We start from the raw sequence: 27,571 nt of genomic DNA, 5'->3' as shown, positions 1-27,571 counted from the left end.
TGTCAAATGATCCATCAGAGCCTGTCAGGCCAGTGATTAAGCTTTTCTCTGGATCGATGGAAATAAATAGCCAATTAAACTGCTGAGGTAATCTGCTGTAAAACATGTCAGCACATGCTGCAGAAATGCTCACATCTGTTTCAAGTGTATTCCAGGTAAAGCAGAGAAAAAAAGTCCTCGCTATGATATTTAATGTCACAGCGTGTAATCTTGAGCTGTAATTAAAGCAGACATTTTTCTATAAATATCTTTAGGTCAGAGGTCACGGTCATCTACACATCAGCACTTATGGAGCTGATTCAATGTCATGCTGAAAGGCACTTAAACACACTTCCAGTGAGGTAGTGTTTCTACTTTCTATACCACCCTATTGCCACAAATGTATCACATACAAAATATGTTTATCAGGTGAAACAAATAGCATTTATTAGAGCTCACCCTATGTAGGAGTTTTGCTCCGGCAGATACCGTAATTACAAAAACACTAGCTTTTTCGAGAGCTTTCAGCCGCATCTTACAGTGTTTAAGTAAATCGAGTTAGCTCAGAAGACTGTGATGTGGTTTAATAGCTTCCTAAAAAGCTTGTAAGTGGACATTGAGTTAAGATGACTTTGTCAAACGATGCTTTTCAAGGTCAAGAATAAACTTTTACGCTACACCATAAACCCATCTTTATGCAACAACATTTATATTGGCCATGGCGATGTATTGGTCGGGCTCTTGTAAATATAGCACAATCCGCTGTAGAGTGATACTGGATTTTTGAGGCCGATACTGACATTGATATTTATGCATTTTAAAAGGTTAAGATATATATCGCCCTAAAGTTTAACATAAACAAACAATCGGATACATATCCTTTTTTGAAATTTTATTTTGACCAAGAAAAATCAACCATTACATAAAACTATGTAATGGAGACACTGTTTCTAAATTGCATTTTTGTACTGCAGGTTCTTGTTACTTATCGCCCAAGCTAAATATATCTGACCGTCTAATTTATTGGTCTAGCTCTACAGTCTACTCCTCTTACCTTCTCTAACTGTCCGGACACTGGGATGAGTTTAGGAGGAGGCCCTCCAATGTTGCCATTCAGAGTCCTGTTGTCCTTTTGGTCCTCCGAGTCACTGCAGGGGCTTGCAGCTGATAGCACCAGGTTGTCGTTCCAGTCTCCAACCACCACCTCGTCGCTCACATACCCAAAATTTCCATTAGTGCCACCACCTACTGCTATAGCCACCGTTCCACTGCCTGGCCCAGCAGAGTTACCCGGCCGGGGCTGCTTCTTGGTGGGCAGCGGTGGAGGCAGAACCTCGGCCTGGGGAAGTGTTTGGTTGCTGATAACCAGCAGCTGCTCCAGGGAGCTCCCACTGCGCAGGGTGTTATCCTGGAGCCGGAAGCAGCTGGTTGCCGGCGTGGAGCGGCGTGACTTGGTGGTGAATTCGCTGGCGGCCCGGCAGTGTCTCTCCTGATACGTCCGGCCTGATATGAGGCTGCTGACAGAACCCATGGCTGTCCCGGAACTGCAAGGCCCACAGGGGCCAGGGTAGGGGCCTGAGGGGGATTGGGATGATAGCGGCCGACACTGCTGGACGTCAAGACCTGGACTGGGGTGGTCAGTCACGGTCACAGGTAATGCCTGAACCAGAGCCATGGCACCCCGACGGCGTCTGACACACCACACACTCTGATGAGAAAAAAAAAAAAGGTATTCATACTCGAGATGTAACAGATGTGACTATTACACATGCTCTGTTGGAGAGTTGTACCCATGCATACAAGGTTTTTTCCTTTGACATTTATAAGACATAATACATTCTTCTGATTGCCAATGACGTTACAACCAAGTTTATGGCCCTTTAGCCCACTAAAATGTAATGTAGTTCTCCCAAATAATTAAATTCTGCCTTCTGAGTGACTTATGATGCAATACTTTGGCGTAAACTAAGGAATCACAACATACACCAACAGGCTTGGCACTAGAACCCAGCAAAGACTGCACTGCACTGTGGGAAAGTAAAAACTCCAGTACAGCAGTGTGGATTGCAGCTGCACAACCACACAAAGATAAAGAGATGATATAATGAAACACCTACAAGCAAATTATCTTTAAAATATTTCACCAGAGTGCAGTGACAACAATGACTGAACTGTCAGCAGTGAAAGAAATGTGCAGACAGTTTAATTATCAGTTACACCTGTGTAAAAATGTCTGCTGCCTGTAGTAATACAGTTTTTATAGACCATAGGTATTTTCGACAGAATATATTTTAGCTTGTCACAGTAGGAAAAGCACGATGCAAATAATGAAATTGATGATGGCTGAATTCCATTTAACTTGTTTAGTTTCAGGGTGCTGTATTTTGCATGCTGGCTCACTCTCACTGGGAAACTTGAAAAGAACAGAGCCATCGTTAATGTGATTAGTAACACCTGTGCTTTTCCTACTATGAAAAGTCAAAATGTCTGCTGTGAAAAAGACCTATCCTGATTTCAGTAAAGTTCAATTGTAGCCTGAGATAGACCTCTAGTTGGTTGAAACAACGCTAATTATTAAATATATACCTGCTAAACATCAGTATGTTACCATTGCCATTATTAGTATGTTAACATGTAAACATTAACATTTAGCTCAAAGCACTGGTGTGCCTATGTGCTAACCCGCCTAAATAGAAAGTGTTAATGATACATTTTACTGACAAAGAATACCACTACTGTGTTTTTATATGTTTTCCCTTGCAAGTTCAGCAGAAAACAAGAGTAACAGCAGACATTTTGACTTGTCATAGCAGGTAAAGCACAAGTGTTACTAATAACATTGACAACGGCTCTGTTTTATTCAAGTGTCCCGGTTATCCATGACAGTGAGACAGCATGCACAATACCAGCACCCTGAAACAGCTAAATGGAAATCAGCCATTTATAATTTTATTATTTATACCTTTGCTTTTCCTACTGTAGATGTAATGTGCTTTAACTAAACAAGAAACATAATTACCACGTTTTTGCAGGGTGCTGGAAGTCATTAATGTGATTTGTGCTTAGCTTCTTATCATTTACTTGTTAAAAATATGTGAATGTGACTCATTGTGTGTTAAATAGCTTTTCTGTCAGCTTTGATTTATAAGGCAAATCATTTTATCATTATTCTTAAATTGTTCAAATTAAAACTATTAAATGCATCATCTTTAATTTTTGTAATATTAAAATGCGACACATTTACTTTATACAAACTTATTTGTTGAATTTAGGCCTGTTTCCACTTGCAAAACTCATTAGCTACACCCACTTAACAGCAGTTTATTTGAAACATTTTTCCTTGGGGAGCACATCCCCAGACCCTCCCCTCATTAAATAAAATACACTCTATGTCTCTGGTGACTGATAATTGTCAATGTCATTAACAAGGCAGGAGGAGGAAAAAAAAAGGTTGGATTTAGTCGAAACTGAGGATGACAGAGAGATAATGAGTCACAGTCATCAGCATCTGCTCTGTGATTTTCCTGAATGTCCCTGTCTGACATGGTGAGCAGTCTTCCGTGTATTACTTCTAAAGGGGTTTGAAAGCTAGTCGCTTCACTGTTTGATGATCACAGTGCTCATCCACCTATCAAAACATCTTTGAAGAAATGAATAATAGCCTCACTTGGTCACTGAACTATTTTAAGATGAGAATCACGGATACATAGTATTAACACAATAAGTGGCAGCAGATTAAGTCTTCTATTTGCAGATAGTATTATCAGTGTTAGTCTCCCAGGGGCACAGAGAGGGGACACATATCCTCAGTCTGTCGTGCCAAGTCCAAATCCGTCTGGCCAAGTGGAATAATCCACGCCAGCTATGTCTGTGCACAGGACTAACACAATAATACAGACTGACACACACACACACACACACACACACACACACACACACACACACACACACACACACACACACACACACACACACACACACACACACACACACACACACACACACACACACACACACACACCGGATGTATCAACAGGGCTCACATCATTCATGCAACTCCTGAATAGAAAATAGTCTGATGATATCAAGTTTTGGAAATGAGAGGAGTTTTTGTTTTGTTTATTGGAGCACAATTTAATCAAACAATTAGAGCAGATTGTAGTTTATTGCCAGAGTACTCTGAAATATGTGCATTGCAAACTCTTTCAAATTCAAAAACAAACAAAAAACATTCAAGTACAGCACACTATTGCAAAACAATAGCTTACAGTATACTCTAGCAGCCTAGGGGCCTCAGTATGCTCCAAACAAAGTGGCTGTCGGACCAAAAAGTGTCTGCTCCATAGACAGTATATAATGGACCAACAGATCCCGTTGCTCTGGACCAGGGGTGTCAAACTCAATTTCACTAAGGGCCACACTGGAAAAAGAGAATGACACCAAGGGCCAGACATGTATATAGTTTATCTGACATGCTTTTATTTCATCGAAAAAGTAAAATATCTTTGACTCAATTATTGCATGTCTCATATAGTCTTATCACTTACAGTTTGGTCTACATAAAGCTCTGAAAAAGTGAGCAAAAAAGTTCCAAAGCCATCCTAGAATTTAGCAAATCAAGCAAAACTAATGATTACATTTTCTAAGTAGGCTACCACACAGCTGACTCACAACAAGTTCTTTGACAGCCTGAATATGCAAACTCTCTGCTTCTGGGGGAATTTCTGAGTCTCAAAGTTGTCAAATTTGCCAAATTCTGCTTTGAGTGTCGCGTAATTGCAAGTTGAAGAACAGTTTCCCATGTTTTTGGTGTGATGCACAACTAGGTGGGCCAAAATATATTGTGAACCTAGATTGATATGAGGGCGAGGGGCCGGATTTGGCCCGCGGGCCTTGAGTTTGACACATGTGCTCTGGACGGAGACCAGTGAAGGATATTAGAAGCACTTTTCCGGTGAGCGCTGAGCGTTACTGCGCAGCCTCCAACGTAAATGTGACGTGAGCAACCTGTCTGAAAGTTGTAAGTCTTCTGGTAGCTGTGCCAAGATAAATCTCAATCATTCCCAATCTTGCAGAGATGGCGAGCGTAGGTATATGTAAGAAGATAACATGGGTACAGGCTAATTATTGCTAACTAAAATGCTAGTTAACATTAGTAATTAAACTTAAACAGCTAATGTAAGTCGAAACTGCCTGCGAGCTTTTCCTGTACTATACGGTAATTCCTCTACTGTGCGACAGTAAGTCGCGTGGTTATGACACAATCGTTAGCCTATTTTTACAAACACGTCTGCTACGGAGCCATAACATGAGGTACAAGGTAATGGAGCCTTTCATACATTGTCGTGTTTCTTTAGAAATAAACAATGGACAAAAAAGTCTTTAACCCTTGTGTTGTCCTTCGGGTCCCAGTGACCCGAAGGACAACACAAGGACTATGTACTTCCCTTTACTTTGTTGAGAATTGCTCTCTAAACAAGGGTTAATACAGCACCTTAGTTCTTGTTTGTACAGCATTTTGGTCAGCTTAAACTGTGTTTAAATGTGTTCTAGAAATAAACTTTACTTACTTACTTTACAAGAAATAGGGTTCAGAGAGCAATTCTCAACAAAGTAAAGGGAAGTACATAATCCTTGTGTGGTCCTTCGGGTCACTGGGACCCGAAGGACCACACAAGGGTTAAATGCTTCAGATGTAAAGTTATTCGCTGTCAAAGTGACGTCAAAATGAACGGGAGGTGATCGTGATCGGCGCCATAGAAGGTTAGAGTTCTAAAGCGAAGCTTACCCCCTTGGTCTGATCCAGCACTACATGGAAATTGAGAGACAACATTATAGGGTTGGTCTAATTATTTGTTAATGATCAGTCAGCAGGGTGGTTCAATTCCTGGCAGTTGGCAGTGACTATATATTGACTAACTGTGAGCATGTCTGGGAGTGTGTGACAGGGAGTGAGGGGGAGTGAAAGAGAGGAGACAGAATTCATTAGTACACATGAGTCAAAGAGATTAAGATATGTGTGGTATGTGATCTCTTCCCATGCCAAAATAATCACGCCTCACAACCTCCTTTCACCTATTATCCGGCCGTGCCCACCTCTTCTTCACTCACAGCCCCGACAAGGACCTCTCAGGCAGGGATAATAGAATATACAACCCCCTGAGACCATCAACCGTGACTCCCCCTCAGCCCTAACCCTGTGACCCCCTAATGAGTAGAGGGGAGCTGGTCTGATTGTGCCCTCCCACCCCTGTGACCTCCAAGGGTCTGGTTTTGTTCTGGCTACTAGGGCAACAAATCCCAAAAGCTAATTTCCCCGTCTGATGTTGCTCACTGGTTTTTCTTAAAGTTATTGATGCCCTCCTCTCCTCCCCTTCTTCTTGGCTGCATTCCTCTGACAAAGTGAAAATACTTTTACCATCCCTCCACCTGCCCTCACCGCTTCCTCCACCTTCCTCATTACACACATCCTCCTCTGCTCTCAGCAGCACAAGACAGGGAGAGAAAAAACAGTCAGTCACTAAAAATAGAAAAAATCTCAAGTGCCTGAAATCATTTGATAGTCTTTCATGAGGCGTTTCTGTCAGCGAGGCATTTTATTCGGCGTTTAAAAATAAACTCCAATAGTTTTTCAGCTCTCTATTACAGGGTCAACCCAGGGCCACTTTACACCACTTTAAAACTATGAAATGATGCTGAATAGCTTGAATGCATCCTCACTGCTTCTGACAGGAACTGGAAATGCACCAAGTGGTTGTGAGAGTTTATCCTCCACATGCCACCAACTGGCCCAGGATGAGTAAGAGTAGGACTGACAGAAGAAAGAGTTTCCCAGGTAGGTCTCTAACAAGATCCAGAAGTGGGGTCTGTGACGAGGAAATAATCCCGTTATGATAAGTCTGTTCATAATGCCAGTATTACCCAGGAGAGGAAGCCCATTATTCCGCAGCAGCAGCTCGCCCCTTACTATCACACGCAACCTCCGAGCTGTTCCGGAGACTCTGCTGGGCTCAGGACACAGTTAGAAAAGCAAGAATAAGGAAGAAAAAAAAGAAGTGGGTTTAGGGGCGAGAACACAAAGGCGGGCTGGGTGGGGGTGATGGTCGAGAGTCTAAGGGAATTCCAATACCAGGTAGCCCAAAGAGAGGCTCCAAAGAGGCCTGAGCACTTGGGAACACCAGGCATCTATAATCCTGTTTGGACATTTGGCCTGCACACAGACATCAAGGTCTGAGCACCTCAAGATCTCTGAACAGGAAAATCAAATGTGAAGGCAGACATAATTTCCTATCTAAACCATCGTCTCTACTGCTGAGTACCGAACCCAGTACTTATGTCCTTTTTTCTCTTTCATCATGTTCCTTCCACATGTATGCCTCTTTCAGATATTGTAATAATAAGAGACAAAGAGCAACAAAAAAAAGACAGCTGAAATCTACACTGTGGCCTTTTGGATAATTTCAGCTGATGTGAGCGCTCACTGTGAAAACAAACCAAGCTGAAGCATCCTCAGTCCTCAAGGGGAGGTTATGGGCGCATGTTGTCATGAGATCTACAGTCGAGAAAGGCAGCAGCTGTTAAAACGAGGATAATGTACATACTAGCAATGTGTGGTGCTAGCCATTGTACTCATGCTTGGTTTCAATCCACACAAAGGCAAAGTTTCCAGTGAGCTGGCTTTTAAAATTGTAGAAGCTGGAACCTGCAAATGTTTGGCATTCTTACTCAATGAATAGCTTTACATGATTACTGTTAGAATAATTTACATTATCAAAGGAACCACTGAAGTTATATCAAAGTTAATTTTTACTTGTGAACACAAGGAGGCAGTTCCAGTACTCACAGCATAAGTACAGAAGTGACCTAATGAAAAGCTCTCTACAGCCACTTTTTATAATACCAAGTGGCATGTAATACAATCATGATACAGAGTTGATGTCGTCAGTTGTTATCTGGTAAGAAATTATGTTGTCTCATCTATCTGGTCTCGGAGGGCATGTATGCCCTCAGGAACACACCGTGCTTAGACAAGGAAAAAACAGTGGCTCCCATATTATCTTGTGAGTTCAAGCAGTGTTTTGGTTTCTTAACAATATCCACACACATCCACAACTGTTTAATTTAACAGAGAGAGAAAATAGTAATCAGTCTGATATTATTCTATGCAAACAGTTTAATAAATAACAAGAGGAAAAGTATGTAAATCAAATTTTTTCTAACAATTACTCGATTTAAACTCTTAATTTTCTGTTCATCTGTCTGACTTTAATCTGCATTTATGAATTCTTTGGCACATAACATTGACATATTATCACCTTATTAAGTTGCTATGGCAAGAATGTTAGAAAACAGTTGCTTAATTACATATCCTGCAGACAAGAAGCAAAATTAGCTTTCATTTGGAGTCGTGTGGAGGCTACCCAACCCATATATGTCCAATATTCACTCTCCTTTTAAATCTGTTTTGTTCTCCACCAACTCCTGAGGGAAATATCTGTCTCTTTAGCTGCTAAATGCTCCAAAATGTTCACCAGCTAGCCGCTAACTGTGTCTGTTTGCTGTTTGGTGCTAAGCAGGTAGTGTACAGTTGTGTTTTAAAGCTTTTTCACTGAAAAACAGCTGTGTGTGAAAATTATGCCGTGAGAGCAATGAGCTCTAAACAATGAGCTGAAAGATGCTAAAACACGCTGTTGGGTAATAATTATTCATGGGTTTATCATACAAGCAACCCCTTTCACATTGAGCCATTCGGTCCATTCCTAATTTAAAAATATTGAATAGTGCAGCTTTAACCATTGGTAAAAGTTGACCTCCTCCTGACCAACTTCCATGTTTTTAGGGTCTTCCACCTCCTTCCTCCACTTTCATCCCTCTTTCCTGTTCCTGACTATTTCACCCCTTTCCCCTCTTTTCCTTACCTCCTGTGCTGGATTTTTGCTTCACTGCTCTCCTGTCACTCTTTCCTTTTCCATCCCTCCTCTCCTACGACTCCCTGCTCACTGGTCTTTGCAGCTAGATTTTCATCTGCCCCTTCTTCCTCATCAGCAACACCACAGCGTGACTAACCAAAGGCAAAGCCAATGTGAAGGCGAAAGCAACAGGTGGAAAGTGTAAATAATAAGAACTATATTTAACCTTTCTTTTTCTTTAATGGGTGGTCACTGCCCGGTAGAGTTTATCAACTGATCACAAAAACAGTAGTCAGTGGTACCCTAAAACACTTCCATAATAAAGCCGGATGTTGTAAGAGTGTGGTGTTTAGTTGAGAGCTTGTTTGGACCAGCAGAAATATTCCACTTTGGTATACAAAGCTTGGGTGGCCTTGATTAATCCTGAGACCAGTGATTCCAGTGGATAGCGAGTAAGAAAGGCAGACAGAGAGACTGAGGTAGAGAAATCTGTCTTTCTCACTCTTTCAACAGGCTAGGTGAGTCACAATAATCCTCGATGGCTGCTAACAAAAGAAAATCCACAAGTACAGGCAAGGCAGCAACACACTGACACACACAATAGCTCAGCAAGGCGATCACTCCACACCTAATCTACTCTCCCATTTATTTGTCACGCATCTACTCACTGAAAGTCCACAATAAAACTTCAAACAGGCAAGAAAATGGTATTGGAATGAAGTCAGCCGACTCCACTGTAAAATGAGCTGAAGTCTTTTTATGTTTTGCCAGAAGACCTGAGGTTATAATATGCCTTCATTCCAACACAATGACTATCTGTCTGAGTGGTCGCTCACTGTCACCTACCCCCACATGACTTGGCTTTAAGGTCTCGCAGTGTGTGTATATGTGTGTGTATATGTGTGTGTGTGTGTGTGTGTGTGTGTTTTAGATTGCTGAATGCATGCAAACCTACTCAGTCCTCATTAACCCATCGTCTCACTGCCAAGAGTCTTTTCACTCAAACCAGAGAGATATTGTCCTCCTTGGCAAAGTAACATGATTGACATTGTAGCTTAACACAATTTGTGAGTGGGTTTTCTCTTGTGATGAAATAAGGTTTCTAAAAAGTGAAAAAGTGTTCAGAAGTAATTGGCAACAGGTCCTCCTACAGTTTCCCCTTCTATTCTTTTACAACCAAGTTGTTGCTGTTACAGACCTTAGCTTCTCCCTCTGTTTGGAAGCGTTGCGATGGCAGCGGAGGCCCACATTTTTCATGCATGAGGCGAAATGAGATAGAGAGACAGGAAGAAAGGAAAGAAGAAAGACTGAGTGAATAGGTGAAAGAATGACTGAGTTTTTGTGTGTGTGTGTGTGTGTGTGTGTGTGTGTGTGTGTGTGTGTCAGTCTGACAGCGGACAGTTTGGCTCTTTAGCATCTCAAAGCATCTGGCCTCAATTCGGACGTGAGAGGCTGCCGGAGAGTGGGGTGACTGAAGCCTAGATTCTTTTTCTCTATCACATACACATTTAACTGCAGAGAGACTCACTAAGTCCCTGTGGGGGTTGACAGAGAGAGCAGCCAGCAATCTATTGAAATGGGATGGAGTAGACGTCGATGACATGAAAGTAGCGACACAGCCTTGTGAAAACACAATGGTCATTTGGGGACACAAACTGCCAATCACATCCTTATTTATGGGTCCAGTTTAAAATGAGTTTCTTCACAGAGAGCACAAGCTGACTAAAAAAATTGAGGTTGCATTTTGTCAAAGTGAAATCTTTACCGTATGACAAAGCATATGTTCGTGCCCACGTCGAGCTACATCATACTTTATGTGCTGTACTTAATTAAAAGTAGAGCTGTCATCTATTTTTTTGTCTTTTGTTGACAGTGAAATACATTGTTTTTCTACAGAATACCTCTTTTCATTGAACAAAAGAAGCCACAAGCCATATTTCAAGATTTTGGGAAATAGCCTTATTCGCTTTCTTGCCTAGAGTTAGATGACAAAATTGATATCACTATCATGTCTGTATGTTAAATATGAAGCTATGGCCAGCAGCCGGTTAGCTTAGCTTAGCAAAGAGACGGGAAATGGGGAAACAGCTAGCCTGGCACTGTCCAAAGGTAACAAAATCCACCTACCAGCACCTCTAAAGATAACTAATTAACATGTAATATTTTGTTGTGATTCTATGGGGAGTTATGTGCCTTATCTAATTCTTGGCTGGGAGCAGTGACTTCCTAGACTGGGTAAACCCAGCCCGATCTGCCAGCGATTTGATTTCGCCCTGCAGCTCAGGCTGGAACTGTATGTTTATCTATCCTGCTTCAGTTACAATTTTGCGGGGACCAATCACAAACTGGCTTATCCACCTGGCACGCTATTGGTGGGTTTAACATGATAACAATAGAGAAGCAGCCAAGCAGCTCTTTGTTTACATTCAACATAGCGGCCACCGAAGCGCAGCAACCCGTTGATGCCGCTGTCGCTGCTACGTCACCTGGATCGTTGGTCTGATTGGTTGAAGGACTATCCAATTGCGTACAGAGTCATTTGAACTATGCCCGTTGATCACGCCTCTTGTGCAGTAGAAAATACAGAGCAGACTCCCCAGACTAATGTTCAATCTTAAAGGTCCCATGGTATGAAAATTTCACTTTATGAGGTTTTTTAACATTAATATGAGTTTCCCCAGCCTGCCTATGGCCCCCCAGTGGCTAGAAATGGCAATAGGTGCAAACCGAGCCCTGGGTATCCTGCTCTAGAGCTGAAGATCTTTGCCCGAACCCGACGGGACACAACGGGACCCGACGGGACCCGACGAGTTCGGTCTTAATTTCTATTATTTTATACGGGCTCGGGCCGGGCTCGGGCTTGCGCTTCGGGATTCGTGGTAAATTAGCGGTCAGGTGATGCGTTTCATTTAGCGTGAAAATGGATCCTGAGGAGGTGAAAGGCTGGTCTCTGGAGGACTTAATTAATTGCTTTGTTCCAACTTCCAAGTGGCCTATAGCGTCCGTTAGTCATGAATAAATGATGTTAAAAAATGTTTAAATGACTCATTTTTTACGAAAGACAAAGGAGCTGTGTGCGTACGGGCGCAGTCTCTTTTTTCTTTCTCTCCCTTTTCCGCCGAGTGGTGCGTGTGCCAGCTCGCGGTGTGAAGCGCGTGTCCGCGCTATTCTCCGACACTCTAATGACTGCTGATAGACGGCCTTTTGTACAGTCGGGCTGTAAATGGGTTTGGGCTATTCAAAAGCTGTCAATCAAAATGTACTCTGTCGGGCTCGGGCCTTTTCGGGCCGTACGATTACAGCTCTATCCTGCTCTGCCTTTGAGAAAATGAAAGCTCAGATGGGCCGATCTGGAATGTTGCTCCTTATGAGGTCATAAGAAGCAAGGTTACCTCCCCTTTCTCTGCTTTGCCCGCACAGAGAATTTGGCCCACCCATGAGAGAGAAGACATATAAATAATCTATATAAAAGCATCCAAAGAGCACCATGTCATGGGACCTTTAAAAGATTGAGCTTGGTCTGGTGATGGCCAGACTAGTGACTTCTTGGAGTCTCTGCTAGTTGACTGTGACTACAAAACTATTCATTTTTAAAGTAAAATCAGGAACTATCTAAACAAATAAAAGTAAATAAGATTAGGAATCTGACTAGACAGTTGATGCTAGCTTGCAGTACTTGACAGTTTTTGATACTCAGTAACAGTTTCCATCCCCAGTCCGACACAGCACTTGAGCTGAAGAGTGCTGGTTTACTAGCTGGCATAGAAGGAAATTGAGGTAAGAGTATGTGAAAAAAGGAAGATGGCTGACATTCCTGGTCCTCTCCAAATGTTGGATTTTCCAGGAGGTTTTCCAGCCACTGACAGTTATCCAGTGGCGGTCAGTGGTCAGACCCGCAGACACTGGAAATACCAAGAATGCCGGTGGTAGAGACACAGGGATTAGTGTGGCCAGTGGACTTCTGTTTGTCAGGATCAATGGCCAGTTCAGCCTTTACTCACAGACCTAGACTCAATAGAATAACTGGGGCAGCTCTGATCTCTTATCAGTGCATGTAATTTTGTCTTAAGCATGGTGCTTACTAGAGTATATTTTTGAAAATCCAGGTCCTCAGGCTGTTCAGACTTCTCATTGTCCCAAATCTGGAGTGAAGAGTAAAGTTTTCCCTCCTAAACTTCCCTTCCTCCACCCCCCCTTGCTGCTTTGGCTGTATGAACAGTGGAAGGCCATTGTTTGAGTTTAACAGAGGGCAGAGAGCAGAGAGGGGCCTGTTATCTCACACTGAAAGTAACAGCACTTTGACTGACAATACTGTGAGTGAGGATGACGGGAGCCTTGATTGTAGGAGAGCGGTTTACTTACAAAAAGACTTCAGTGAGGAGAAGTAGGCCACAATATATGCTCAGCAAAGGTGTAAAAGCTTTAGTGTGAAATCACGGAATATAACACACACACACACACACACACACACACACACACACACACACACACACACACACACACACACACACACACACACACACACACACACACACACACACACACACACACACACACACACACACACAGCTACTAAATACAGCCAGGCAAATGAGTTTCACAGCAGCTATTACATAAGCAGTGAAGCCTCACTTTAACTGTGCCAGCCTCGATGTATAATTCACTTCCACTCATCTGAGAAAATATCTGACATGGCAAAGAAGCACATGTGCAGACGACGTATTCGGACACACTGTCCGTGCTGCTGTAAACTGGAGAAAGATGGAGGGGAGGACACAGACTGGCGTGGAAAACACACATTCAGCAAACTGAACAGAAGCCCGGCCGACGTCTAATCTCTTGCTGTCTCTTGGTCTTCCTGTGTTTCTGTCTCTCTCTCAGTCTCCCTCCTTCAGTTTTCCACCATACTTCTTAACTCAAGGCTTTACATAAATACCTGGCATAACATTTAGCTTGATGGGATCACTGTAAAAAAAAAAAAAACGGACCTGAGTATAGGATGTCGAATTGAAGCTGAATCCAGTTTCAAATTCTTTAACAAATCTTTTTTGGTTCTAATGAGGCACAAGAGTCTATCTAAGAGAGATTGTGAATGTGAGATTCGATGAGGGGTTTGTTGGCCAAGCTTAACAAATCTGAATATTTTACCAACTTGGACCTGTATATAGGACCCTAAGGAATGAGGAAGAAAGGGAAGGAAAACCAAGGAGAAAGAGGTCTCACTACCTTTTATTTGGAGCTACTTTCCTACCTTTGAGTGCTGTACACACACACACACACACACACACACACACACACACACACACACACACACACACACACACACACACACACACACACACACACACACACACACAGGAAGCATGAGTCAACACGGCTGGAAAGCGTTACATATGTAACCTGCAACACGTGACACATTTACCTCATTTGTTTTGTTTAAAGAAGATGAGGTAACCCATCTTCTCCGCCTCTCTGTCCCCCAGTCTTACTCCCCTTGAGGTAAACTTTACGTCAGCGTTTGCGTCTTGACACCTGCCCATTTACAGCCCATATGTTTATAGAGTGAAACGTCACTCCTTCTAACTCTGCCAAAATCCAGTCAGCATAATTACAGTCTTCTCTCAAATGAAACCTCGAAATGACACGGTCAAACAGACAGCTACTACAAAGAGTTGAGTGAATGGACGGCCTTCTAACTGGTCCGACTATAAACATATCTGCTGAAACATCACTCTTGGGCCAAAACAAACTTGATGAGAAACTACAATATGTGGCCCAGGGCACATGAGGAGTCTTGTAATTACACGCATAGGGAAGAACAGAAGAGAAACAACTGCGGCCTGTGTCTCCTAAAGTGCTTCGTCATCAAAAGAAACATGAATGTTTTGTACGGGTCACAATTCTAAGATGCAGCCTAATTGTCTGCTCTGGTAGAGACATATCTGCTGCCTCATGCTCTTTCTTATCTTGAATGTAAGGGTGTGCAGACAGATTGAATAACACCATCCTCCTCCTCTTTCCTATTGCTCCTCCAGGCCAACTGTTCAGAGGGTGGGACAGCTGAAATTTCAAATCAATACCCCAACAGTCTGTAATGAGCAGATTACCCAGGGTTGGGATTAGAAAACCACCAAAAACTCATCATCCCACCTCAACAAATCCAAGCTACCGGGTCTGTTTGCCCCTGCTTGTTCAGACTTGTTCTCCGGGGTCATTTAGAGCAGCTACAGTCCTAACAACTTTAGAAAACTAACTTCAAGCTAACACCAGTCAGCTGACTCTGAAGCATCCAGCTGCCTTCACGCTTTGGCAAAATGACAGGAAACCAAGTTTTCCAGGGATCATTATGTGACCTGTTAGATCTCAGTTTATCCAGATTTTAGAAGACATCACCAACTTGTTTGCCTTCACTAACATTCCAATCCTGTTAAAATTAGTGTTTGTGTTTAAATGGGCCTGCCAAGCAACTTTTGTCTCAAACTCTTTCCGTTAGACACCTTCCATTATTGGCATTTTCCACAATGGACACCCTCTTAAGTGGCTTCACACTGATTTAAGGTGCTCATGAAAACAATGTTTCCGCAAATTTGTCTTCAAGTAAACCAAGCCAAAGTGGGATAAAGGGCAGGGTAAAGAGAGCCTGAGTTTGAGACACACACACACACACACACACACACACACACACACACACACACACACACACACACACACACACACACACACACACACACACACACACACACACACACACACACACACTTATGCAGAGACATGCACAAACACACACACTCTTTCTCCACACTCACCCCAGTGAGAGCCCTGCATCGCTGCCTCCACTTGTCTCCGTCTCTCTTGGAAAAAATAAAATAAAAGTAATAATCACTCCAGCCTCTGCTGGCTCAGATTCTCCCAGTCTCTCCTTCCTTTTCTTCGTCGTCTACCTCTTCTTTACAACACTCCAGCTTCCTGCCGTTGCCTCTGCAGCGCGCCAGGACTTCATATCCCGACACGAGGACTTTCAAATGGAAGCCCCCTTATTTTCCTGTCCTCTCCTCCTCCTCTCTCTCGTCTTACTTTTCTCCACTGTTCCTCTTCTCAGCTTTCCTTCCCTGCTGTCTGCCTTAGCACCGCCTTCCCCTCCTCCTCATTTCTTCCTCCCCTCTCTCACTTTTGTCTGCCAGCCCCCCTGCCTCTAGTTCCCCTCTTTTAACACACAGACTACTCTCCTCTGCCTCTCTCTCCTCCCCCTTCTCTTTTCCCTTCTCTTTCGCACACTCTGCATCAACACAATCCTGCGTGAAATTGAACATTTTTTGAAATGTTATCGACTATTTCTGTTTGGTATGTGTGTGTGTGAAAGTTGGATGGCCCACAGGCATTCAGGGGACCACCCCCTCTTACCCCATTGTTCTGCATCTACCCTTTGGCTAAATAACATAATAGTGCAGTTATCAAACATCGACTATATCAAGAGCTGCAGCCGCTACAGAGGGAGGGAGGGGGTCAATTCCCTCAGATGGGGTAAATTACATAACATGTTTCTGCTCATCTTTGTGCCTGCACACACCACATGCTCTATCGTGCAGAGTATTATTCGGCAGGTAACAAAAAGCATGAAATGCCTGAGTGGAAAGGGATTGCAAATGTTTTGCTTGTTTTTTGAGGTGTTTGGAAGTGAAATTGTAAGGGTGATGGAAAGAAAATGATGTGCGCAGTGAAATGAGGCATACTTTGGCTATATCAGGGCTGCAACTAGAGTATTTTCATTATTAATTAATCTGTTGATTATACATCATTCTACTGTTTTGGCTTGTGACACCTTCAGTTTAAGCTATGGCCTCAGTAAAGAGTTTTTACTTTCTCTTAAAAAACTGCAGCTTAAGGAGGTGAAAGTATCTAGTGTTTCAAAAGAAAAAAACTAAAATAAGACAAACGTGACCTCTCAGATTTATCTTGAAACGTGGTGGGCAACCAATGAACTAGTTAGTGTCAGTAAAAAGTGAAAAATGCTTAAAGTAATAACAATAACAATAACAAGTTCCCAGAGCCCAAGGTGATGTCTTAGAATTTCTTGTTTCGCCTGACCTATGGTATAAAACCAAGGACATTAAATAAAAAATTATATAAAACAAAAAAAGCTTGAAACACTCACATTTTTGTTAAATGTCAGTCCACCACTTTGACTGAAAACTCCAGACTGAAATATCTCAACAACTATTTGAAGGACAACTATTTGGTAATCCTCTGACTTTTCATTTAGTGCCATCATAAGGTCAAATTTTCAGTTTGTGCTAATACTTTAATTTTTTGACAAGTATTTGGTCATAAACCAATGACATCCCATCAGCCTCCCTCAGCTGTGCTTTGTGTTTTGTGCTAATTAGCTAATGTTATCATGCTAACACACTTATCTAACTAAAGTTTATTGTTGTGTGCTTCCATGGAAAACCAGTAGGAGGACTGAGTAATGCTGGAGGAGAAGAGATAGTGTGTGTATGTGTTTGTGTGTGTGTCTTCTTTCTCTCTTTACTGGAACTGCCCTGTACCTCCCTCTGAGTCCCACGGTAACAAGTGAGAAAAGAGTTCACTTCTGTTCTCTGACTTGGCACTTTACTGCCATTAACACAGCCCACCTCTCCATGCCGAAAATACAGCACCAGAAAGCTTTTGAGTCTTTTTTTGCGTGTTACAGTGAGTGAGTGAGTGAGTGAGTGAGTTTGTGTCAGCAAGAGTTTCTGTCAGCCTCCGAACAGACAATAGAAACTTACAAACTGAGTTCATCCGTTCAGTGTGACACATTAAACCCTTATATGAGTCTGCACAGAGCAGTAGGCTTAACGTGACGTTAAAGAAAAGTAGGAAGAGAAGTTTAAATTTGTTCATTAAGTGGACTTTTAGAGGGATGAAGCATACCACACAACAAAACAAACAAATGTGCAAGCCAAAAACAAGGTACTAAGTAGGACTAAGGATCTTTTGTCTTAAAAGTGACCTTGCCTAAGCAGGCGGTGAGTATCGTTGTGGGACCACTAATGAAGGAAGGGGACAGCTGGGCTGGGACAGGCTGAGCTGAACTGGAGGAAAGACAGAGAGCAGAGGATACAGCAGATCTGTAATGGAGACGGTGGAAAGAAGAGAGGAAGACAGCTGCTGCTGTGTGGACCACACATTATTATCCCCCCACATATCTCACAAACACTGCCCTTTACTGCGAGGCCTTGAGTTGATAGAAATGATAAGGAGTTAATGTCAGGACTCAGTGTTGTGTGACTGCTCGTGGCCCAAAAACAAACAAAAACATTGTTGTAGCTATCCAATTTAGATTGACACAAATGACTTTAGAGGAGGCTTTGTGAAAGAGAAAATTACATTTGTGGCAGCAGTAAACAGACAAACACACCTTCCCTGACATCTTCGAGGTATTGCTGTCGCCCAGCTGCCTTATGGAACAAAACAGGCTCAGCCACAAATTCCTGACCCCTTGACCCCCTCATCTCCTCCTCCTCTAAATCCTCCTCCCCACTGTGTCACACACTCTAACTGCCATCCATCTCTAAACACAATCCCTAAATGGACACTTCAAAGATGGAGGCCAAGACCTCCATTTCCATAAATGGGTGTGCATGTCTGTGTGACAAAGTGACCACACCGGGTCACTCCAAACTGAGCCCATAGCAAGAAGTCATACCATTGATCAATGTCCCCAGCGTTCCCAGACAGGAGAGAAAAAGACCAAAAGGGAGGGACAGAAAGAACAAGTGGCATAGGAGGATTGGGGGACGCTTGAGTCAGCAAATATTGAAGGTCAACGTTGTCAGAGAAGGGTTTTGTCTGCAGAGGGTGTTTTATTTTTGTGTGTGGTTCTTTACCTCAGAGTGTCGCCCAGCGTACTCCGCCTGAAGGTCTGGGGGACACAGGGAAGTGGCAGTGAGCTCTCATCCCAGGACCACACTCCTCTCTGAGCCTCCTCCTGCACTCTGTCCTGAGGGAAAACACACAGCGTTAATGTTAACCTGTTGACTCAAAATTACACTAATGTTTGCAGCATTTACATTGCATTAAACCCGCAATACTGTTTTGGTCACTTGTGGGCAACGGGAACACAGCACTGACATACAGTATCATCACCTTTTAAGTTGGCATGGCAAACTTTACTTTATCTATACATTCAGCAGTTAAAGAGCAACATTAGCATTTGTTTGGAGTCGTGATTGTGTCCACCTGATGAATGTAAGTCCAATATTCTTTCCCTTAAAGCTCTAATTTTGGTCTCCACCAACTCCTGAGGAAAATATCTGGCCTATTAGCTGCTAAATGTTCCACTATGTTCTATGTGTCTGTGCTGAGGTGCTGAGCAGGTAGTGTAAAGTGGGTTTTTAGAGCTTTTTCATTGAAAAAAGCACTATGAGAGTGGTGAGAGTGAACCAAAACAGTAACGTTGTGGGCCGCACAGTTAAACAATGAGCTGAAACTCACTATTAAGCTCCATAATGCCGAGGGGAGCTGCAGATTTGAGTGGAATTTTCAAGTGACTCCTTTTGAATTGTCACAGTTTTCACATTGTTATTACTGTTATGAAATAACAGCTTTAGATATTAAGGGGCCCAGAGTTGTTAAGGTGCCGACAATGAAACGCAATGTCTCAGGTTCGACTCCGGCCGGAGACCTTTGTTGCATGTTATTCCTCATCTCTATCTCTCCTCATTTCCTGTCATCGCTCCACTGCCAAATACAGGCATCTACTTAAGACAGTTAAGACTTGGGCAGCATTGTGCAAGTAATACATTTAGAAGTCTATCTGAAGTGTGACTATAAGTTAGATCCATATCTTTGTAAAACCGACCTCTGAACAAGCGCCCACATGCAAACGAAAAATACAACCAAATGTACCAAGCATCTAATAATGAAATAATAATTAAATAAAGTGTGGAGAATGAACGACTTCACTGACTCATAAAAAGTGTATAAGAGAAAAAAGAGGGAGGAAATTATAAAAGAACAGGAGGTAACAAGGCAGTAGAACTTGATGATATATTGATTTTGGTTATGTTATATCCTGAATTAGTGTTTCCTAGTTTTATGGGCTGCATAAGAGTTAATCAAAACAAATCTCTGAGCTCATCTGACTTCAGAGTCAAATAAGCAATAATAAATATCACTATAAACTATAGTGCCAAGCTATTTTGTCTCAAAACCCTTGTGAAGTTTGATTTTGTCAGTATTACCACCCCCTGGTGTTCAATAACAGAAAACTTCTTCCATTTGTATATTGAAGGGTTTTATCTTGTTTTCCCAAAAATGCTAATTAGCCCTATTCCATTTATGCTTTTTTATCTTCTGATCTCACAGCTTCTTATTCTTTACTTCCTTCCACCACCTCGCCACTCTCTACACAAGCAGCAGATGAGGTATTCAGTCTGCTTGTTGCAGTCTGATAAGTGATATGATACAACTATTGATTTTGGCCCCTCTGTCCAGGTGCAGAGGTCATTCCTGAGCCTCAGAGCTGCTTTCGAGAACCACAAACAGATGCTGACTGGGCTCCTTACACAGCTATTTTCATGAACAGAAGGACTGTAGGAATATGTACAGTTACAGAAAAGTATTGTCAATGCAAATTGTATCAGCTGAAGTTTGATGATGTGTTTTGGCTGCACAGAAAATTAGCTATTCAGGTTCAACTTTGGCTATGGCGTGAATGGCATAATGGCATAGTTACATTACCCTAGATTATAAGGTAGAGAAACGTCAGAGTGCATTGTTTTAACACCCAAGACAATTCAGACAAAAGCAGACAAGAAGAAGCTCAATCTTTTCTCCAGCACCCACCATCAAACATCACCCGTTACAGAGATGCTACAGAAATGCTTATTTCATTTGGAAAACAGGACATAATGCATAACCTTTGAAACTAAATTAATATAATCAATTTAATTCAGACATATGATCACATAAAACATGATTATTAATTAACCTTTAGATTTCCTTATAGCTCTGATATTGCTGATGTTTCCAAGAAGCTCAAATAGCATCAATATGCACCAAACATGAAATGAAATCATGTGTTTGTCCGTCAACAGAAAATCTAACAAACTCATATATGGATTTCCATTAAATCTGGAGGTTAGTAAGGCTTAAGGCCAAGGTATGACTGATTAAAGTGGCAATCAGGATCTGGGATTCCTGCCATTAGATGATTATTATGTTTCAGCCATTTGAGGCCGGATTTGATGGCCACATGCCTTGTAGTTGTCATTGTGAACACCAGTGAGACACAGCCTGATCATCTGCAGCTGAGCATCAGTCTGTCCTAACAGGGAGCCCCCAGGAAGACAGATGGTCAAGGTCTTCCCTGAGGGACACAGGGGATGGAAATTAGTGAGATATTCAGATGTCCCACCCACCTTTAAGTTATTTGTCTTGGTAATACATACAACTCCACAGATATGATAGTGATAGAGTGTGTGAGGCCGTAGACAAGGTGCTTTGAGCTAAATGCTAATGTCAGCATGCTAACATGCTAATGTTAAGCAGGCATAATGTTCACCATAGTCACCATCTTAGTTTAATGTGTTAGCATGCTAACATTTGCTAATGTTGACCCAATGATGGCCCTAGATTAGTTAATGGATCATCCAAATTATTATAAGGGAACATGCATGTTTTAAACAAATTTCATCACAATCCATACAATAGTTTTCCTCAAAACCAAAAATGTCAACCTCTTGGTGGCGCTACAGGAAGTCAGGGGATCACTAAAGTCACTAGGATTCATCCTCTGAATGTAGATTTTATGTACAAAATTGAATGGAAATCCATTTGCTAGTTTTTGAGATATTTCAGTCTGGACCAAAGTAATAAACTGATGGACTGACATTGCCATCCATACAACCATGCTGCTAGTGTGTTTCTATAGATCAAGAAAAGATTTATAGAAACCGTAATTTGTGAATACAGGCACCTATACTGTACTGGGCGCACACACGCGCACACGATTATCTTTTCATTTTCATAAAACCTACTTCAAGGTCGAAAGACATGACATGTGATGCTGTAATTATTTCTGCAGGGCTTGAAGTTCATGCATGCATGCACGCACGCACACACACACACAGTCACACACACACACACACACACACTAATCAGTATATAACTTCTCACTCGTATGATAGGCTGATGTGAACCAGATTAGATAGAGATTAATAATTCTTTAGATCACTGGTAGATAGATTACATCGCTATAGCAGCATATGTCCTCACCACAGGGACCACACTTAATGTGAGTACAATGACACAATGATTCAAGGTGCTGAGTATTAAATTCAGCTGAAGGTGTTATTAAGATTATGCAGCGTGTGTGCTTTGGGTTCACTTTGGTAATCACAGTGCTTCTAATGTTACATGTGTTGGTTCACTCAGGTCTTTACTGTGTTTCAATGTTGTACTGATGAGGGAGGAGTAAAGGAGGGTGAAGGAGAAAGTAGCTGCCGTCACACAAAAGGCGTGGCTGAATCTGTGCCAAGGTGAGTCTTGCAAAATAAACAAGAGAGAGAGGAGTTCAGCTCAGCCTTGAAAGATTGACAAACACATGAACACACGTATTAGACTTATCTAGGGGTGGGTAACGCGGACAAGATTTCAGTATATTAGTATATGTCATTATATGTTGCAATATCAATATATTGTATATGTTAAAGTACATTGTGCTGCAACTAACCACCATTATTTTCTTTTTTGATTAATCTGACAGTTATTTACTTGATTAATCGACTCGTTGTTTTATCGTTTTGTTTATAAAAAGTAAATAAATAATGAAAAATACCCTTTACAGTTTTCCGGAGTCCAAGGTGTAATCTTCAGATGTCTTGTTTGGTCAGACCAACAGTCCAAAAGCCACAGCTAATACATTTACAATTATATAAAACAGAGAAAAGCTGTGAATCCTCATATTTGAGCAACTGGAACAAAGAAATGTTTGCTATTTTTCCTTTAAATAATAAAAAAAAACGGTTTATGGATTATCAAATAGTCTAAATAATTAGGCATTTATTTTCTATTGACTGATTAATTGATTAATCAACTAATTGCTTTAGCTCTAAAAAATAACCATATATGTATGTATATTTTTGTTTTGTTTTTGGCCAATCCAGTGAATTACATTCCACATAAATCACAATACTTCATCCCATTGGTGCAAAAACTTGGTAAATGCAATTTTGCCATAAAGAAATTATTTTCAGTAATTTGCAACATTGCACACAATAACCAAATATAGAACTGAAACTATTAAGCAATGAATTGATCGACAGAAAATCAACGTTTCTGTCCTTTTTTCAAGAAAAAATTTAAAAGATTCTCTGTTTGCACCTACAAGTGTCAAGCTTCTTTAGGTTTTCATTGTAAACTTAATATTGGGGGTTTTGGACTGACAAAACAGGCAATCTGAAGAAGTCAACCTGACTTCTGATTGCCATTTTGCACTATTTTCTGATTTTTTATAAACCAAAACATGAATCAATAATCAAGACAATAATCCCCAAATGAGCTGATAATAAAAGTTGCAGCCCTTGTCTGATACAACCAGAGGTGTTAAAGTGATAGCTACCTCTGTGTAAACATCTCAGTATCACAGTATATCTTCATATTGCTCACTGCCAGACACATCTATTAAATAATGGAGCTAACAAGTCAACAGCACAGTTTCTACACCAGAAGAGAATCAATGGGAATAGTAAAACACTTTCTAAGAATAGAGCAGTCAGGCAATGCAATTTCTATGTATCTATCTTTCCATATTTGCTGTCATTAACCGAACACTCGTATTGTACTCTGTGCCTGGCACTTTTCTGGCTGCCGCTGTCGCTTTTTTTCCAAGAAAGTGGAAAGCTGCTTTGTTGCCATAATATGCCCTGTGTGATGCTTGGCCCATTTTCCAGCCTGCTTTCATTGTGTAAGCACACATACACTACATAAAACATGATTTGCTGCTTCAATTTCTGACTTTTATTCAGCAGGGATTTGGTGGCAGACAACATCAGAGCCATGAAAAGCAGAGCAGAGCAGCAGCAAAATGCAAACTCTCCCTCTGATCCACTGAGCGAGGGAGGGAAAGAGAAATCGAGATGGAGAGTTGGCTACGTTACAGAGAACACGGTTTAATCACTGACCTCTACTCTTACAACTGAAGACAAATGGCCATGATTAATGAGGGCCATTCATCTTATAGGTTACGGGGAAAAAACACAGTGGCAACTGCATTTGCACATGCTGCTCTGATAAATCTATCTGCTGTATATATTAAACTGCAGTCCTGTTAGTTTGCACTTCACTTCTGATCAAGAAGCTCGGGTCACCCTCGTGTAGATCCAGCATTGTTCACTAGAGGGCAGCCTGTCTAAGTCTGGCTTTTCTCAATACAAATTGATTTGATATTCAAACCTCAGGGAAACACTGTTGTTACAACCATTAATATAACACACATGTATTGTTTCAATGCATCCTGTACAAAACTGGGCCCTCCAGCTTTGTTTTAATTAATTCCTTAAAGCATCTCTTTCACTTGTATCCGGCAATGTCCACCTACACTGAAGAAAAGCATGAACTGAGACCAGTGGTAGAAGAAGTACTGCGATCCTTTACTTAAGTTAAAGTACCTATATGACAATGTCAAAGTACAGAAGTATTGCCAGTAAATGTACTTGTTCTGCAGAATATATACATTATAAGATTGTTAATACTGTCAATATGTAAGCAGCATGTGCTGGTTGAGGTGAAGCTAGATTATCTTAATCTGAGGGGCCGAGAGATGATGAATGAGGATTGGAAAGTACGCCTGCACGATAACTCATTATAAAATCACGATCTCGATTCACCCCTGTTCGCGAGTGTTCGTATTGGCATGTTTTAATTATGTAAAGACATGTTCAAGGAGTTCAGATAGAGCCTGTATCAGGGCCATATTTAGTTCAATGTGTTATATGTCACTATTTTTGGTAGCCTGCTGTACTTAAATGGCCAGTATGTACTTTATTTTCTTTATTCATTGAAGCCTCTATGTTTACAGGCTTGTGATGATGCGCAACGTGCTATAGGTGCCAAAAAAAAATCTATGTTTGGTACTGCCAATTTGTTTTGTTAAACATTACACTTCGTGGCAAAAATCCTGGCAGAGAATCGTGATATCAATTCTAAGCTACAAAATCGGGATTCATATTTTTCCCCGAATCGTGCAAGCCTATTGGAAAGATAAAGACTTTCTAACTAAGCTTTGCTTCACAAATATGTGTCCATTTGTTTTACTTTTCTCTAACCTTTGCTTTTATTGTGGGCATCGAACTGTGACTTAAAGCAAACTCATCAAGATGTTTAGAGGGGAAATCACTCTTAGCCATCTTAACATCTTGTAACAAGAGACAACTAGACTTACTTTACTTACTAAACTTTAATCTTAAAAAATGTGTTGTTTATAAACCCATCATGTGTTTTTTTTATGTGGAATCTTAATCTCCAGAGCAAAAGCACAATATTTGCTTCTAAAATGTAGAGTAGTAGAAGCATTAAGGAACATAAAGTAGATACTCATAATACCTCAAAATTATATTTACTCAAGTACAGCACTTTAATAACTGTTACTTTCCACCTCTGCCAGAGGAGAATTACCTCATCAAGTACTCAGTGAAGTGAAACGGCTGATTGATACACTCCTCCTCTAACTCTCCTTTCTCTATCCCCTTCTCCACCCTGTAATGTCCTCTAAGATTTCAGATCTAAACTCCACGGTGGCCAGATTAGATGAGATGACATGAGATCAGGGCAGCAGCAGCAGCAGCAGGTCAAATCTATCTCTGTAACCGATCGTAAGAGCAGCAGCTCATGCTCGGCCACAGCCGCACACAATTAACCTCTCTCTGTGAAAATCTTACTATAAAAAAGGATGATGTTGCATGTTCACAGATAGCTGATAACTAATGAGGGTCTTCTGTGGGAAAACGATGAGACATGAGCAGGAGTAGCAAAAGCAGACTGCACAGAGGAAATAAAGAGAGCAGGAAGAAATTAACAAAAGGAAAAAAAGTTTTCATTTGCCTTCTCAGCGCTTCAACTACAGCCAGAGCCAAAAGCTTTGTCTTGGCTTTTGTCTGTCTCTAGCTCTATCAGCCTGCCGCTGTTGTAACAATTTGTCTGGCTAGAGGATGCGAATCATCTCCTTTCATTCACACAGTTTGTCTCCTCTCATGATATTCTGTCTCTCTGTCTTTAGCTTTTCCTCTATTATGTGAAACACATTTCTCAGCTCAAGGAGCAGGAACATACAGTAGTGTGCGTGGGGAAGTTAAGGGTCAGGGGACTAGAGACGTGAGATCTGGAAATATTTCATGGAAACACACCTGTCAGCATCTGGCTGCACTTTAACTGTGCATTATACCTAAATGCAGAGAAAGTTGAAAGTTGAAATGAGACAAACAGCATGAGAGCTGCTGCTGTCATGCTTCACGCCGGCTACAGAAAAGTGAAATATTTCCATCTCTCGATCATGTTTCGCCATCTATGACTACCGCAGCAGGTTGGTTTGTGCTGTCACAAGAACACAAGGAAACCACTCTGAGGGTGCATATGTAGTTCAAAGACCAGTGGTGGAAGAAGTACTCAAATGTAAAAGTACCAATACAACAATGTAAGTCAATTAAAAGGTTTGCATTCAAAATTATTTCCAATAAAAGTAAGTAGATTTAGTGTCATACTGTTATATACTGTAATATTATTTTATCTTATCTTATTGTTAGTTTAGTTTAGTTTATTAGTTTATAATGTCGTGGACAGTCCCCCTTAATTAACTATACAGTAAAAGGAGCAGCTTTAACCTCAACGGCTAATTTCCAGCTGTAGTCCCCGGCCAGCTGACAATATGCATCCTAAAATACAATGGTTAACATATTAAAATGAGTTACATTACATCTATAATACTAGCAGGCCGAAGCAAAAAGGGTTAAAACATACAAAGAAGTGGCACACAAACAAACAAACAAAGATAATGGCAATGGCATTAAAGCAGTCCGTGCAGTTAATACAATACGAAGGAGACAAGAGAAAGGAGAAAAGTCTCAGAGGCCACATTGAAAGCACATACAAGACATAACGGGGGCAGGCAGCAGAGATGGAGCGACAGCAACAATGACTATGTCATATTGAACGCACATCACATCTGACAGATGTGTGCAGTAATAGCTATCGGACTGCCATGTTTTAAGGTGTGTTGTAAAGGTGGTATGTATGTATATCTTTGATTGTAGTGGGCAATGAATTCCAGCTTTGTAATGCTGTAACAGAAAATGATAATTGGCCAAATGTACTTTTCCTGAATGGAATTAGAAGGTCACCTTTGCGGTGTTTCTACTGATCTGACTGCTATTGTTACGTTGGGTTATGAAAGAGTTCAAAGGAGTAGGAGCAGTGTTATGCAGAATTTTGTACACCAGACAGATGTTTTTGTATTTAATTGCATCTTTCCAGCTTAGCAGTAGCTGTTCGGCTTCTGGTCCAAAACGTTGAGTGTTTTCTTGTAAAGAGTAGCTATAGTGGCTTTAATGATGAGCTGTTGGTTTGTCCCCAACTTGTCAGACAATATGTTAGATGTGACACAATCATGGCATCCATAAATAATTTGGCAGTATTAAAAGTTAGTG

The 27,571-nt window shown here is 41.4% G+C and overlaps 1 protein-coding gene across 3 annotated transcripts in view; it reads right to left on the bottom strand.

The window, feature by feature from the left end:
• lzts2a (leucine zipper, putative tumor suppressor 2a) overlaps window positions 1–27,571 on the bottom strand; it is a 47,710-nt gene that overhangs the window by 4,428 nt on the left and 15,711 nt on the right. Inside the window, exons 2-3 of one of the 3 annotated variants that reach the window (XM_039784631.1) lie at window positions 18,758–18,870; window positions 1,034–1,687 (exon numbers count right to left, since the gene is read on the bottom strand). In XM_039784631.1, the coding sequence (XP_039640565.1) occupies window positions 1,034–1,654 (621 nt within the window). In that variant the 5' untranslated portion in view covers window positions 1,655–1,687; window positions 18,758–18,870. Of the gene's footprint in view, window positions 1–1,033; window positions 1,688–15,694; window positions 16,042–18,757; window positions 18,871–27,571 lie in introns of those variants that run through there. The other 2 variants (XM_039784633.1, XM_039784632.1) reach the window with 2 other exon arrangements.

This window comes from Perca fluviatilis, chromosome 19 (genome assembly GCF_010015445.1).
Source record: "Perca fluviatilis chromosome 19, GENO_Pfluv_1.0, whole genome shotgun sequence".
Taxonomy (NCBI): Eukaryota; Metazoa; Chordata; class Actinopteri; order Perciformes; family Percidae; genus Perca; species Perca fluviatilis.
This window is presented reverse-complemented; position numbering and strand designations above follow the sequence as displayed.